Below are 17745 nucleotides of genomic sequence, written 5' to 3'. Positions count from 1 at the left end.
GATAAATGTTTCACCGAGGAGTACAACAAGCCAAGGGGATTCATGTTAGTTAATAAACTTTTAAAAATTCCTTTTAGAAAGAGTGTATTGAATGAAATAAAATGGTCATGGTAATAAAAGAATGTTTATAATTTTAAAAATGTTAAAATAGTTAATTTTAAGTAATTATTCAACAAATGAAGTATCGAGAACTACATTGTTTATCTCATGCAGACATCAAAACAGTCTTTCAGACTGTCAAACCTACAACAAAAATACAGTTAACTAAAAGGTAAAGAAACTTGTACCTCCAAACTGTTTTCCTGTCTGCTACAAGCTACATAGAGTTTTAACAATGGTAGCATTAATTCTCCGTTTTGCTTAGTAGTGTGAAATGACACAACCTTTGTCATTTCACTTGTTCTTTTGTCTAATTATACTGATCTTCTTGCTATCCAGAAATTGTATACAAACATCAGTCTGTTAAAAAGGAAGATTTTTTTGTTTGTTGAAACTCTAGACATCTTTACTGAGCACATACTGTTGTGGAAACGAGGATGCAGCAAGCCTTCACTTGCATACATTCCTTGCATATTTTAAAGCTATTTTTATAGTATTTTAAGTACACAGTGGCTGTCTTAGAGCATTTCTAAAGGTTTAGCCAATGAGTGTTTTCCACAGCCAGGGTTACTCTACTTCATTTTACACTCTGCAACATTAAAATATTTCAAATGTGGGATTTTTTATAGAATTTGCTGATTTATCATTATAATATCACCTAACGTCAAGGATTTTTATTCCCTTATTAGTTTGAACACTCCTGCAGCTGAATAATATAATTAAAAAAAAAAAAGATAGAGAAGCTTTTAAGCCCCCAGTACCTGCTGTTGACTTTGTTAAGATTGTACTACAAACTGTATGCACACTGACCTGAGTTAACTTCTGGAAACTTTTTGCGTTTTAAATCACCATGATTTATATGCTTGCTGGAATAATCCAGATTCCAGATCTTCCACCCTTTGACTTAAAAACAACATCAACAACAACGAAAAAAAAAAAAAAAAAAAAAACATTTCCTTTGCTCATGACAAAAGTAAACATTTCAGACTGATAAGTATTGCCTGTTTCAAAAAAAGAAGTGCTGCTGCAATTTCCCTGTTAAAATTGTATCAGCAGTCAATAAAATGGTGAGAGATGAAATATATTTTGAACTTTAAAATGCATTTGTTTAAAATGTCCACAATAACTTGCACATTCAGTTTTGACTAAGTTAGTTTCTCTAGCAGCAAGTAAATATTTGCAATGCGCCTTTTGCAAATCAGTTTTACAGTTCATTTACCCAACTTTATTATGTAGCTAGCGATATACAAGTATTGCTAAGCTATTAGCAATTTGTTTTCCTGGTCAGATTATGACTTTGTATAAGCAGTCATTTAGGCATTATTTTCAAAATATCACACAAGGACACAAACTTCTGATCTCTACACTAAAAGCATGAAAGTGACCCAGCTGATATAACTGGGCAGATAGCCTAGTATGAACCTATGAACCTATGAAATGAGACTACAACACCACTATACCACAGTCTTTCCCTACTATCATTTATTGAACAAATAACCAACAAAAAAACTTGTAAAAAACAAAAAAGAGAGGCAGAATCAACAAGTCCAACAAACAAACTGTTTAATGGTTAGCGCTTTCGTCTGCTACTAATAAGCAAACTTCATCAGACCATTCAGATTATTTATTGAAGCTTTCCAAAATGCATAATGACATGTATCATATGTTTGCATGTATCTCTGTGATCAAAAGCTCTCTCTCTTTTAACAGAATGTGGACTGCAACCTGAACAATGATAACAACTGATATCTTTCATCCCTTAGTGGTGCCAGTTAGTATATTTTTTATGTTTTTTCTCTTTCTATTAAAGGGGCATTTCAACAACACAGTATAAGATGCTTATACCCATCCCTAGCTTCACTTCCTCAACAGTCATTCATTACCCAGCATTCCACAAGCAAAAGCTGAGTTTTTGTACAGTCTGCAGTTGGTGTCACAGGTAACAGCCACTTCAGGTTACAACACTTTGATTAGCCCAAACACACTTCTCTATTTTATGCACCGTGCCCTTAACTCAAAATTGCGGTCTTGTATCAGCTCTAAAAATCAACTGTGGTCTGATTCCTATCAGAACCTGGGGTTTCGATCATATGTGTGAGATGCAATAATGTAAGTCCTGAAACTTGAAAAACAGATTGCAATTCAAACAAAATGATAGTGAATTACAAAACTTGCTTTTATACTTTTGTTTATGCAAGCAGGCTTCACCTCTGTAGCTCTGATGTGAGAGCACTCCACACTATTGTGACTTGTACTACTCCAAGAGCAGTGTACTACTAAGTGAGTAGGAATCCTCTACGACAGTACCGTCATGGAGTTATTACATATTACCCTAGTCACTCTTATTACTGTGCCATTCTGGGAATCACGGTTACCACTATCAAACATTCAACAAGCACCCCTATAATAAATGGCCAAGATATGTAACCCAAGAGTCAGTAAGCAAATGTCAAGCTAATCCATACAGTTTTACAGTCCTTATATCATATTTAAAGTTCAATGAGCAGGATAGTGCCAACTGATGAGAACAGATGCTTTCATCTTTCACAGATAATTTTATCATGACGCTGACATTAATATTCTACTTCTAAACGACATGACTTATTCCTTGAGGTACTTTACTGTTTCATCTCTACATACCATCAGGCTCACTCTTGATAAGTTCCTCCATTTTGCGTTGCTTTAGAGTATCCACTACATCGGCAAGACTACCTTTGCGTCTTTCTGGTGTTCCCAACATCGCACCAGGTCCCATCTCATTGGTCAGGCGGCCATTTTCATCTGTCTTCAGTGGTGAGGTAGATGAGTTGTGTATGGCAAATGAAGACATAGTCTTACTGCCATCGAATTCCTGCAAGCAGAAGAAAAACAAATGACCATTTTGTTTGTCTTGGCAGGATATATTTTGTTTTAGTAAGAAAATGCAGTCTCAGAACAAACAGCAGAGTAGCAAATACAGTAATGTGCTGGTAGACTTGATAACTTCCCATAAAGATTAAAAAACTAATAAAACTCTTAAATAAGGCTTTTGGATCATAGGCAGATGTAAATCTTGATAACTGAATGATTTTTTTTTTCAAATAAATGCTATGCTGATATAATACATGATGGAATGTGACTCAATGGATCGTAATCTATTCTCACTATGATGCTGTTACTGTCCTTGCAGAATGATACACAGAGAACTCAGTCCTCATAGTTTTAAGATTCATGACAAGTGCAGCATTTAGTACATACAAACACAGACTGTTTTTTGTTTTTCAGACACATGGTCTGCTTTAGCACAGGAAGTCATCTGACAGAAACAACAGAATATCATCCAGAAACCAATCATGGGGCTATCAGGCATAGCGGAAGTGCATCACAGCACTAGCATATGTCAGAGTTCCCTGTTTTTACAAACCTTGGTCAAATAGTTGAGAAGGGGGAGGCACAGGCAGCTGAGACTAATAAGTGTGTGATATGTGCTGCAGTATTTCCATAATGCGTAGTAATGTCCATTGAGATGCTTCTATACAGAGTTGCACAGCTGAAGTCGGTTAAGAAGTAAAACTATAGTACACTATCCCGGATGTGCATCAGATGGTCTGATTGTGCAGTCATAAACATATCATTCTATATGTCAGTGATTTCATTGCTTGTATGATGCCCCTAGCCTGTTGATGTGCATAAAATGTATGGTAGATTACAGTATAGTAACTCGACAAGCCTTTCTCATAGCCCACTGTGTGTTACGGCACTGGTTATTTATTCAATTTATATTTGTTATTTCAAAATGTGGATGACATACCTCTCAACCAGTTAGAGCAAGAAATCTGGAGAAAGACTAAAATAATGGGTGGAGACAAAGGTCCAAAAATAGGGACAGATTTGAAATATTGCTCATTTATAAACTTAGAAGGCTGCTAGAGTAGCAGTGTTTGTGTTAGCATAGATTTTCTGAAGGATATGAGGTATGAAACTCAAATGTTATGTCATTACTTACTGACTTCAGTCTTCAATAATTTGTCAGAAAAACACACATTTTATGAGGAACAAATGAAAACTATGAAGCAAAAATAAGGACATTCTATGAAAATCTGAACAGTTGAGAGGTATGGTGGATAACAATGTTCAGCAGGGACCTACACATAGTAGGAATTCCTTATTTATTTAATTACTTATATTTATAGACCAGATATTGCACGGATCAATATTGACTAATTTCAGGTTTAGCCTGTGTGAAATACAAAACAGGTCACAAACAGAGTAGTTCAAACTAGTGACATAGAAAAACTGCGCACACACACACACACACACACACACACACACACACACATATATATATATATATATATATATATATACAATCTAGTGAAAAAGCAGAGTATAATGTACAATATGTACAACATTATTTTCCAAAATGGATCAGACTTCAGTAAGTCTGAGAGAGGATAGGAAAAGAGACCTGGAGAAGGGATAGGACTATTGTGTTAGGTCAGGGGTCTGCAACCTATGCCTCTGGAGCCACATTCGGCTCTTCTACCCTTCTGCAGGTGCTGCCTGTAGCTTTGAAAAATAATGGCCACTCTGCCGCATGACACTGACTAACACACACACACACACACACACACACACACACACCACACAGCACTGACTGAGATTGATGATGGATTTGGATTTTAAATATATAAAACTATAAAACTAAAAAGAACAGAAACTTGCTAGAAGGTTTTTCCACACACACACCACATCACACACACACATCCGACAGATCTCGGCATCTCCTGAAAGGTTTCTCGCATCTCCTGAATACTCTCCATACCTAACCACAAAGACCACTGTTAACCACAACAAAACTGGAACAAAACACAAAAAAGAAAAAAAAAAACAATAAATAAAATAAAAATTGCTAAACTAGAAACTATAACTTGCTTGAACTGTTTGAATTCTGTTGTTTCTGTTAACAACACAACACACACAAACATGCATGCAGTTACTTGTCAATATTTGTCAGTTTTGTCAGAATTTTTTTTTTTTTTTTTCATTTTTTTGGTCTGTTTCTAGAGTGTTGTTTTTTTGGCAATCATTGACAAAAATTATTTATTTGAAGCTAAGTTAAGAACAGACATTTGAGCTTCAGACTTTCTAGACTTCATACCAAAAAAAATACTGCACTGCAAAAAACCTGTTCTATCAACTTTCTAATTTTGTAAGAGCAATATTAAAACATGTCCCTGTTTTTGGGCCTTTGTCTCCCCGTTATTTATGGCTTTGTCCTGATTTCTTACTCTAAAAAGATGAAAGGTATGACACACACACACACACACACACATTGACAGCAATCAAGCGATCCCAATAAAAATCTCAACAGAGGACCAAAAATAGGGACGGATTTTAAATATTACTCTTATAAACTTAGTTCTTTTATATATATTATAAAAACTATATATAAAACTTAATACACTGTGCTATCTTCATTTTATGGGTCAAATATGTTTTGTGGCTCCAGATGATTTTTATTTGGTAGGAGAAAGGCCAAAATGGCTCTTTTGATAGTGAAGGTTGCACACCCCTGTGTTAAGTGATATGTCCTCAACTGAAGCAGGAACATTTGGCTTGGATGAAGAAATGCTTTTTGAGTTGCATTCTGAATTTGCAATAAGTATTGATTTCCTTTAGGTTGAGGGGGAGAGCTTGCCAAGGAGTAGATGCCTAAGTGAAAGCATGTTTAGGGCTGAGGAGTTTGTTCTAAGGGCAATGAGAACTGACGTGGCTTGTGAGGACTGCCTCAGGTAGTGTGTGAATTTTTTCATGAACTCTAGCTGCAAGCTGAATTAAATATACAATGCAAAACTCTGTTCATGAGAAAAGCTCTTCTTTCAGGTATCATATGTAAACTCCAGAATGAAACATTCAAAACTAGTCCGGAGTGGGGGGGGGGGGCTTTCTGTGCTTCCTCATGATTATTCTTAATTTCTTAACAGCTGTTGGCTACAGAGAAATGGAGAGACAGTACAAGTCAGGCACACAGAATCACACAGGTGAAAACAACTTGTCACTAAAGTAACCAAAATAACAAATCCCTTCCCAGTTAACCTCTTTTAAAACTAGTTGCCATTTTCCCAGTTTAGTGCTTTTAGCATAAGAAGGGGAGGAGTCTTGTAAATAATTCTTTACTGCTGAGCAGATACTGTGAAGAATAAAATTAGATATTTGATACTACTCATTTCTAGATACTGTCTCTTTTCTTGAACAAATTTAGCAGACTTTATTCCTTATACCCAAGATCAGTCATGAGCAACATATAGGGTGGGGAGCAGAATTCTGGAATCATTCACAAGGAAATTGCATTATCAAGCCCACCTGCTAAGGGTTGAGTATCTTCTACTAATACACTGCACATGACTACCTGGATTTATTTTCCATTCCCTGACATTAGGTAAGAATTTTCATTGTCATCCCATAAGAATTGTCCTTGCTTTTTCATCCATATCATGAAATGTCAACCAAGTTCCCCATCATGCGTATTTCTAAGTCATGGATCACTAAAAACAAATCAAGATACATCCCCTTTGTGGTAAAATTTCACAGCCACTTGTCATGATTTCACTTTATGCAACACTTTATCTAGTACAGTGATATAATGTATGCTAGAAACTAAAATGCAAAGGTCAAAAACTAAAATGCAAAGGTCAAACATTACATCGTGTGCTTTTCTGCCATCCTAATAATTCATCCCGAATTTCAAATTTGTCTTCATTTGGACAACCACTGCTTTGCATGTATACACACATTTGTGTATACACACACACACACACACACACACACACACACACACACACACACACACACACACACACACACACACACACACACACACGCACGCACTGGCTCGCACTTGTGGGATCTGTAAGGAGAGGGTGATCATTAAGGGATACAAACAGCCAAAATATCCTGCTGTCTTTATTATGTCAGTTGAAAGACAGAAGGATGCACCTTGTATTACTTTACCCCCAACACTTAGCATGGCCAGTTTAACCTTACTGTACCACTAAAGTCATGCACCTGTATATCTCCTGTCCATAATGTCACCTCAAATTCTGCTCCATAAGAAGGCGAAAGGTAAACATCAGAAGAAAGTTTATTTCCCTCATAATGAAAGCTGTTTAGTAGCATGCTGTGTGATGCCTAGTACTTTTGACAACCACTACTTAGATCACCATTAATGACTCAGGGAGTAATGTCTGAAGGTATCTCATGGAAGCACAATTATATAGACTTTCTTTTTACCCATGTGTTTGGTTTTCTTTATTCTGTGCCACAAAAAGAGACATCGTCCACTAAAAGTTTGTATCTTCTTCTGTCTTTGATTGTAGTTGTCATATCTGCTTTTCAGTGGATTATTACAAAGGTTGCCAACCATTGACACATCAGTTAATCTTGCACTTATAGAAATCCTATTGGGTTTCACATACTGCATATTATATCAATTTTTAATACTTATCTTTTGCCTTGCAAGAGATGCATTTTTCTCTACTATTGTATCTGACAGTCTTTCCTGGTTTCAGACAAAGGCATTCACTTTGAGATACTGAGGGATCTCTGCCCATCTGCTTTCTCTTCAAAATTACATCCTGCATCCTCATTAGTTGTCTCTGCCTCATGCTTTACTTACAATAACATGCCCTGTCTGTGATATCCAACATAGGCAATACAGTCTTGTGGTTATATTATGTTTTATGTAGACATATCGCTCTGCACCTCACAAAATCCCCATGTCATCATGTTCAATCACCGCTCTAGTATCCGTACCCTCTGCACATTTTAACATCTAATCATTATATTTCACATTATCCCCATCCTTGTAGCTTTCATTTCTGGACAGTAATTAAATTCTGATTCGCAAATCCTTTCTAAGTATTCTTATTCAATAAATGCACAACAAGTAATGCAGAGATATACTGTTATACTCAAGCACTCTCAAGCAAAAGTTGTTTCTCAGTTAACACTGAAGGAAGATTTGGATTTTGTCCATGTACCAAGCAATATTGTTTGTAATTATGAACATTATTAATGGAGTTCTTTGCTGCAGGAGCCTACTCTAGGACAGTTTTCCAATTATATGCATGTTTTGATTTACCTTTAATAAAATCTTCACAATTATTTGGTTATGACATTCTTCGCATCCGTTACTCCATGGGCTGTAGGTAGCTGTATTCTCAGTGTTCAGCGTCTTGGCCATACCACCTGTTACTGCAATCCACTCAATTGTCACTATAAATCCTTTTAGGTAATATAAGAGCAATTAAGCGCAAGACAGTAGCTTCTTCAGAATGTTTCTTTGTGAACACACTGCTTGCTGCTCCAAAACACGTAAAATAATCAATAGGTATCATATACCTGGCTTGAACTCTTATAAGTACACTGCAACATTTTCTTTGCATCTTGCAATCAGTAATCATCCCATAGCTGACATAGGTTTTGAGTTGCTCTATTTTATGCATTTCACAAATCTTGATACACTTCTCTAAAACAGAACTACACTTGGAATCTGTGACTTCATGAGATAACCAGCAACAATTGCAGTTTTTTGACAAAGGCATGTCCACATTGCTAACTCAAGTTGCCTGCAAAGTGTTAATGGCATCTTTGGCGTCTCCATTATTTTTTTGTTTTCTAAGACTACTAGAGTCTCGCTTTCAGATGGACATTTGATTTTCTTTATGAAGTATGTTAATGTACTACTATCCCAAAGTCATTAATTCAAATATGACTGTATTTAAACATTTCTTCTTTCCTCTTTTTCATACCAGTTTATTCATCTGTTTTTCAAAGGCCTCTTAAACGAGTGCCCACATGTAGAACAAATTTATGGCTAAGTGGCAAGGATATTGAAAGAATAAAAGTAGTAAACTACATGATTAGATAGCCAGAAAAGAGAAAGACATGTCAATCTAACAAGTTAAAGTACTGATGCCAGCAAGATGAAGGTCGAAATAAAACAAGAGGCCAAAGAATATCTACCAACTACAGGAAACTTTGTCAAAAGCACAAAAGCAAAACAAAAAATTACTAAGAAACAAAGGTGTATTCTCTGACATGCCTGGCGAACTAAACCACTAGAAAATTGCATTAATCAGCAAAAAGTTTGGACCACAAGCCCCTATCAATCTCCAGATACAGAGATTTCCAACTTTAGTTAAATGACATTTTTAATATCATTTCTCTATCAAAATGTGTATTTGCTGCCACATTCTCTGGTGTAGAGGAATAAATCCCTGACAACATCCCAGAAGACCTATGCTCAACTAGCAACAGGGGAAGCTAACATAGTCTGGTAGAGTGCTGAGAGTCAGCAGCTGATGGCTTGCCCATACTTGGTGGTGGGGGTTAGGTGTAGGGATTTAATATGGCCTGCAGCACTGCTGACCTCTACAGGAATGTGAGGGTATGGCATGCAGCACCATTGGTCATGGTGATGACAACGGTGCAGGGGTAGCACATGTGAATGCATGCATGTAACCTAGATGGAACCATTTTAGAAGTCAAAAGCCACAGTGGGGAGAAGATTAGGCTGGTGGGTAGTTTGGATGTTGCAAAAATATCAAAGTTCACTCATGGTGCCTGACTCTGACCTCTGAAAGGAACAAATGGGCTTATTGAGTTCTCACATAAATTAAAGTGTAGGCCCTAAAACCACTCCCTGAGACCAAATAGGCCTCAATTTCTCCCTGTAGTGGAATGAATGAGTTACACTGTGTGCAAGGAGAAGGACCTGATGATTATTGTGGCTGAAATAAATAAATATATGTAGGTTGCTCAAATGACTCTTCTAGGTTTGGACAATGGGCTAGGCTACATATGGACAACAGGCTAGGCTACAACTCAACAACAAAGAACATGGACAAAAACAGAAAACACTCAAGATTATGTGTCTTCAGTACTACATCTGAAATGATCAAATGATATGGAGCTGGCCAGCAGTCCCCAATGTTCAAATGACCCCACAAGAGTTCAGTTTTCCAGTACAAGTGATAAAACAGTCCCATAACTACTTAAAAGTAGTATTAAGCATACAAACAGTGCAGTAGTAAGTTAAAATTCCAAGAGGAATTAACAGCAGTGGTAAATAAGTATATATATATATATATATATATATATATATATATATATATATATATATATATATATATATGTGTGTGTGTGTGTGTTGTGTGCATATAAAACACAAAGAAATCTAAAGTATATAACAATAAAAAGGAAGGGAAGTTCTCACAGGGATTTTACCTTAGTCTGTAAACTGTAATCCAACAGTGTTTCCAGACTGAGAAGATTCAGCTGTGTGATTCCTGGCACTTAAAGACTGAAAAACTTACTTCTTGTGACAGGGGTTAGGTTTCCCCTGATGGGAGGGGTTTAACCGATCCCCTATCACAGGGAGTCAAAGGAGGGAGTTCTGAACTCTGGAACCTGTTAGTGTAGGTTTGTGTAGGCGCAGAACCCATATACCACTGAGGCAGTGTTAATGATGAGCCTAACTGCCCTTGAGGGCTATTTTAAGCCTAGCCAATTTCTCTTTTTGTGCTTGAATTAACTTACCCTATTTGTTTGGAGATTGGCCTTACCCACACCGTAGTCAATAATTATATATTAGCCTAATAAGAATAACTGGGTTCATACCATAGATAATTTGAGGGGACATATACATGGGATAAATTATTTAAGAGCTGCCTCTGTAGATTAATAATACAGGGGCAGTCCTGCAGTAAATTATCTTTTTCCCATCCAAGTTGTGCTTTAATATGAGCAGGGAAGAACTCTGTTTTATATGGATGGGGAGTCTGGTCCAAAGCAGCGGTATCTTCTGTGAGATATGCCTGTCCCTCCAAACCGTTCTGTTGATGTTTCAGAAAATATTTATATCCCTATTCCTAATGCCATTTCAAATGCTGATGTACAGTAACTCTATCAGTATTGTGTTGACCTCTTATACCAAGTATAGTGACATAGCCCATTCCAGTTGTGTGTCTGGACAGATACAAGCCAATGGGGGCATTATATTTAATGATTGGCATAATGAGGTGGACAGATACAAGCCAATGGGGGCATTATATTCAATGATTGGCATAATGAGGTGGACAGATACAAACCAATGGGGGCATTATATTTAATGACTGGCATAATGAGGTGGACAGATATAAGCCAATGGGGGCATTATATTTAATGACTGGCATAATGAGGGCTGAGTAGAGGGCTGAATAAAAGTAAAGATGAACATTATTTGCCTCTTTTACTCCTCGTTTTTGTTATGGTTTCTATGAACCTTCAAAAGAGTCATATTCTAACAGCATTTACAGCATCTTCTGAGAATAATCAGTGTGCATTACACAGCTACCCATCTTATGTGTGCAGAGGTGATATGCTTATGTTAGAAAATGCTAACCATGCCATTTATGCAACCAATTGACTTGGAACCCAGTCATTCATTAAACAAAGTTGCTATCATCTGAAATTCCAGAACACCTACAATATATCCAGTATTGCCCCCTCCCATCTAAGGAAGGTGACTTTGCTCAATCCTGATTTAAAATGTTCCAAGCTTTTAAAGACCACTATCTAAATCAAGTCATGCTATGTTACAAAGACCCTTTAACAAGACCGAGATACCATTCTATGCATTAAAGAAAATAACTTTGTCCCATACCATAGTATTTTATGCATTATACAGCTCTAAGATAAAGAAAGATGACTGCCTGCCTATAGCCTAGGTGATCCAAGATCACTTTCTCATTTAGGGAACATTTAGGCTTGAAAGGACTGTCTGTGAATGATTGTTGTTGTTAGTATACCCATCCTGAGAGGTGGGGAGGCAGCTTGTCCAGTGCAAATATAGATGCTATAAGTGTCCTAGCATGTGAAATATACAGACCAGGATATGAGTGCTAGCCAAGCAATGCACACACTATATAAGGAAGGGTAGAGGGGGGCAGAGTTGGTTCATTTTGCTCTACTAAACACATTTGCATCAATTACCATTTGGTAGAAAAAAACTCTTCATACACACTGTTGGTAATCTCAAAACAAAGTCCTCTTTGTAAAGTGCAAACCCTACCTGCAACTCTCATTTTGGGGGAAAGGGGGATCCCCCTGCATCTCAAAACTTATATTTCCCAAGTATGAGGTAACACAACAATAGGAAAAGTACAACATCAAATAAAGCTGAAAGTGTGTTTTAATTATTTTTCTTCTACTGAATAGCATTGGATGTAAATGCTTTGACAGATCAAGATGTTTTGGGGCAGAACATGCATAAGACCACATGGGTTCACAGGTTAGTACTAAACTAAATGCCCTTGCGAGCCATTTTAAGCCTAGACAATTATCCCTTGTGAGACTCAAACCCTACACCTTGTGTTTGTAAGGTAAACTCCTTAACCATTAGGCCACCCTCCCATCCCTTATTTCTTCAAGGGCCTGGCATTACAAGTACTCATGCTTATCCTTGTTTTGGTGAGGATGCATAAATGACAGATTTCTACTACACGTCAGGATACAAGAAATGTTATGGCTGGCAAGTAACAGACAGAGAGAGAAAGAGAGAGAGAAACAAAGAACACTATATAGTGTTTGTCATCATTTACTATATTCTTAATGAAAAAAAAAAAACAAAAAAGCATATCATATATAGAAAATAGCAAACAACTTTGCAATTGTGTAACAAGCTTGCACATTCAAAAATGCAACTTTTCGATCAAAGAAGGTTAATCCATTTAAAAATAGAAATAGATGAACCATAATGTATTTTCCTGATACAAATAATACAATTTCCCTTTAACATGTGCACATGCTTCTTAATTCAAAAAATTAATAGTTAGCAGATTAAGTAACATCACACAGCTCTATATTATTTGTACTGAAGGAAATGTTTTGTGTTGGAATGATAAAAATTATATTTGTTTCTTTAAAGTAGAATACATTATAGATCCCAGCCTTATATGCCGTATAACTACTTAGCAGACCATGATGAATATTTTAGCTTTCTTTGGGGAGGCATTTCTCTACTGCCTGCAAATATAAAGGCAATATGTCATCATATGTTGCCTAACAAAGTCCTTCTTAAAATTCACTTGAGGAATCCCAGGTTACCAGGGTTCAGAAATTAATTAAATCCACTGCTGCATACCCCTTCATCACTGCAGCTCTGCAGGGTGGGTGCCTAACCAGCTAAGACAGCTTCTTCGTAAAAAGGCTTAGTAGTAAGAAGGTGAAGAACTAATGCCAGTTCATCAACTGTCTCCTGATCTGGCTGAGTGAGTTGATAGCTGCTAAAAAGAGCTCCGACATGCTCGGGCACTCTGCTTCATAAAGGTTTTATGAAAATGTACAAAATCATTACCAAATTTCGCTTCATCACAACTGAATGCTTTCAACTGAAATGCATTTATTTCTGTAAGTGATGCCTCTTCTGAAAATTGCATAGTTTTTACAGGGGAGAAAGGTAACTATTGTTCTCATTGACAATCTCTTCCTTCTTGACATTGTGTGGGCTCAGCAAAGTGGTTTATAATTACATACGCTAATAAGCAGGCAAATATTGTATTTGGTAACATTTAAAGTATCTTAAAATTTACAGATTTTTTTTTCTTTGAGCTAATTTCTCGATCATTTTCTAATAGTACTGAGGAGCTATTGGACATTCAATATACTTGTACACTGAATACTAAGGCATTATTTTGTTACAAAATGGAATTAACAAAGATATAGTAAATGAGACCTGGAAACTAAGGGGTGCAAAAAGTATATATGATTTTTCCACGTGCTCCACAAAGGATTTAGACTACATTAAAAATTTAATACTGTATAATGGATATTAACTCAGAACAGCAGTAGCAGTAAAACAGACTAAAACATACATGTTCGAAATAAAGTCAGAAGCAAATTATTTGCATCTGGACTTTTCTCACTTTTTTGTTATAACATCTGAATTGCAATTTTGAGGGGAAAATAAGTTTCAGATAGTTATAATGCAAACCAAGGAAAAAGGTAACATTTTTAGTTTTATATATAGCGGGAGCAATCACATAAAAAATTATCATTATTTCTGGGTAACTGTAAGTTATTGCAGTAATGTTAGGACACGAATGTTGCTAGAGTTGCAGCTGAAGGTATTCCAGAGCAGTAAATACATTAAATGCATATTTACCCATGACTGTAGATTACCATTAACTGCAATATTGAAAATGGTAGTCCCCTAAAATAGCATAAAATCCTAATACACATCAAAAAGACAAAACCGTAGTCATTAAAAGTGTGGTCTCTTCCCAAGAATGGTTCTGCAAGATGACTTACTGACACAAGAGACAGAATGGTTTTCTTTGAAATGTTATCATTCATCTCAGAAATGGATGGCTTCTACTTCCTTTGTTAGACCAAACTTTACTTTTGACCACATATATAACAATAATTTTGAATTTCAGTCTTCTCAGTGAAAAAAAAAAAATATATATATATATATATATATATATATATATATATATATATTACCATATTTCCTGAGCTTCACTGGTAAAAACACAGTGCAAGGAACATTGAGTTAGTCAAGCTATTATCCTGCCTGCTGGCTATTCATCCTTCAGTAAGGATCTTAAATGATTCTCTGATACACATTAGTTTTACACTATTGTATCACTACTGATTTTCTGGATTAAAAGCTTTATATCCATAATACAGTATTCTCAAAAAGTGTCATTTGATTTGTTTTTTTATAGTCTAAACCCCTTGCGAAATAACTGAAGAAGTCATACGTTCCCTTTGCACTCATTAGTTTCCAGATGTTACTTGATGTTTTCTCTTACGGTAGTTACGGCCTTCTGTCTTTCTTTTTTTCTTTCCTTCCTGTCCAAAAGAATGCATATTAGTTACCGTCACACAGAGTACTTACACAGATTATTTGAGCTGTCACTGCAGAACGCTGGCATCCACAATGATTCTGCTTACAGCAACATATCCCAACAAGGTAAACTAAAAACTGAATGCTTGTGCACTGAAACATTACCCAGGATATTCATGTTAGCCTGATTATAAAGGACTAAAAGACTTGTGAGACACCAGTACAAACAACAACGGCCAGAAATTTGGGATGTGGCCAAATTCTAAGGTTTAATTATAAAATGTCTCTGACACTTAAGGATGGGACCAGTAATCTTCCGTTGTTAATCTTGGGTAAGCTCGACTTATTCTTGTCCTGTTATTACAACAGTCATGTTCTGATTGACAGGTGAAGTCCCTTTGCCAGACAATAGATTTCTTTACTGAAAATAACTTAGTTTTTCCTCCCCACAGGGAATATAATTGTTACAATATTCTAGAAAATAAAGCTTGCGTGTGGATCACATCTTTATGAGAGCAGTATATGACTTCATACGAATATTCCTAGGAAATTCAGGCAATGTAATCACTAGATGTAATCACCCCTTTGTCTATGTTCAATACTTGTCTCTGCTCACCAAAGGACATGCCATAATATTAAAAGGACCCAAATTGATAGTGCAGCCCCATTCCTGATAAAGTACTTGTTTCAGTTAGATACCCAGGTTGATAAGGAAGTGACTCTACCTTGAAATTGCAGTCTGTACTTTGACTTTTATAAGTTTTTTGTCTCACTCTCACAGATAACTGTCAGCTGCTCCTGATGCCCTCTTCAATGTCCAGTTCCCCTGAAGCCACCTATTCCTCTGGGCATAATCCATTATTTAGGGCCAGAGAGGAGGCTGCGGTACCTTAGTGCAGTGGCACACAGCTGCTAAAGAGAGAAGGTTTGTGTTTGTCCCCACCCATTAATCCCCACCCCATCTTGGACACATATCATGAAGTGACACAACCATTGCATCCTACAATTTTGTCAGTTCACAAACAATATATTGTGGTGAATCCTTACCCCACCTGATCTTTAATAACTAAGAGCGTCAGCATTAACTCTATAATCGGGAGGAATGAGCTGGTAAAATACCACTCTTTTTACATTTTGATCCCAACCACAGCTAACTCCTGAAAACATAGGACCACTAATTAAAACTGGTGCTTCTGGACCTTTCACAGCTCCATACTTGGAGTTAGCTAACTAACTTCTGTTTTCTATTTCCTAAAACTATCCTTAACAGCAAGCAACTCTTGACCAAAGGGGTGTGCCATAAATTAAGACTTGAAATCTTGACTAGGTCATACCAAGTACTAACCTGACAAATTAGAGTTTTCATTCCTCAGGGTTTTCCCAGAATGAAGTTCATTTCCACTTATGGATCTTGAGAAACACCATCAGACAAAATATTGGTAGCCCGATGCATTACGCTCTGAAAAGCATACATTCATTCTAGGTCCTTTCCAGGAACACTTTCTTCTAATAATTTAGTACAACAATTTTCACACATCTCTTTCTGATTATTCCTGACCTTCAAAATTAATACTAGGTGTATTATAATGAGTGATAATGATTGCAATCCTTACTAGTATCTTCTTATTAAGTAAGTCTAAAATTAACACACACTGATTTGTTCACAAGTACCACTACTACTTTTATACAGTGTCAAGACCGTACAGCTAACCCCCACTGGGGCACATAATTAGGTCACTGCAGAACAATGAAGGGTTTTTAATTTCTACATTGTGTTGTAGAAGCAAAAAAGGTACAATGAGTTTTCTGGAATACACTGCGTAAAATTAAGCAATCTATGCACACCTCATTTTGAAAACAAAAGTCTGGATTCCTCATTAGTTCACAACTTCTAAACATCAAATTTTAAATCATGAATAATTAGTTTTGGTGCACTGATACCATCCAACTCATATTTAATGTACTTATGTACAATGACAGCACTGTGAACAGTTGATATTAATTATAACTTTCATAACTGTTGGCTGCCAGAATGCAACAGTAAAACGATAAACAGGATGGCAACTGTGCTGAAAACACAGAATGAATGTGTGTCTTGGGGTATACAGTGTCTAGTTAAGAAACGTATACTTCAAATCTATGTGTGCTGGTTTGTATCGCAGAGCAGTAAACAGTTTCCTGTTGTACTACTACTGTTTTTCAACTTATTCATCAGGACAAACACACAGGAAAACATATTTCATCTGCTTCACTCCAAGAGATTATCCAAAATATTGGAGCACAGCTAAAAACTTCCAGCTCAGTTTTCTTTTCCTGTCCTCTGTTGCATGAGTACAGTATTAACTGATTTATATATATATATATATATATATATATATATATATATATATATATTGCGGTGGTGGTGCTGCAGTAGCGTTGTCGCCTCACAGTTAGACGTTGCCCGTTCGATTCTCAGTTAGAGCATCTTCTGTGTAGCGACATGTGTGAATGGGCATTCCTTCATTGAAGGTTGTGCATTAGGCCCAGCAAGCCAGTATGTAAAAATCTACTGCCAATCATTAGCGGACCGGCATTCCACTGTGGCGACCCCTAACCGGGAAAAGCCGAAAGACAAACAACAACAACATATATATATATATATATATATATATATATATATATATATATATATATAGATATAGATATATAGATATATATATATATATATATATATATATATATATATATATATATATATATATATATATATATATATATATACACGTGTGTGT

The 17745-nt window shown here is 36.3% G+C and overlaps 1 protein-coding gene across 8 annotated transcripts in view; it reads right to left on the bottom strand.

Moving 5' to 3' along the window:
• Positions 1–17745, bottom strand: part of SOX5 (SRY-box transcription factor 5) — a 1045264-nt gene that overhangs the window by 742718 nt on the left and 284801 nt on the right. For all 8 annotated transcript variants that reach the window (XM_044087686.1, XM_044087685.1, XM_044087683.1 and 5 more), the window contains exon 3: positions 2740–2950. In XM_044087686.1, the coding sequence (XP_043943621.1) occupies positions 2740–2950 (211 nt within the window). The remainder of the gene's footprint in view (positions 1–2739; positions 2951–17745) is intronic.

The sequence above is a fragment of the Protopterus annectens genome, chromosome 11.part0 (assembly GCF_019279795.1).
Source record: "Protopterus annectens isolate FY-2018-M chromosome 11.part0, PAN1.0, whole genome shotgun sequence".
Classification (NCBI taxonomy): Eukaryota; Metazoa; Chordata; order Ceratodontiformes; family Protopteridae; genus Protopterus; species Protopterus annectens.
Note: the sequence above shows the minus strand (reverse complement) of the source record. Positions and strands in the feature narration are given on the sequence as shown.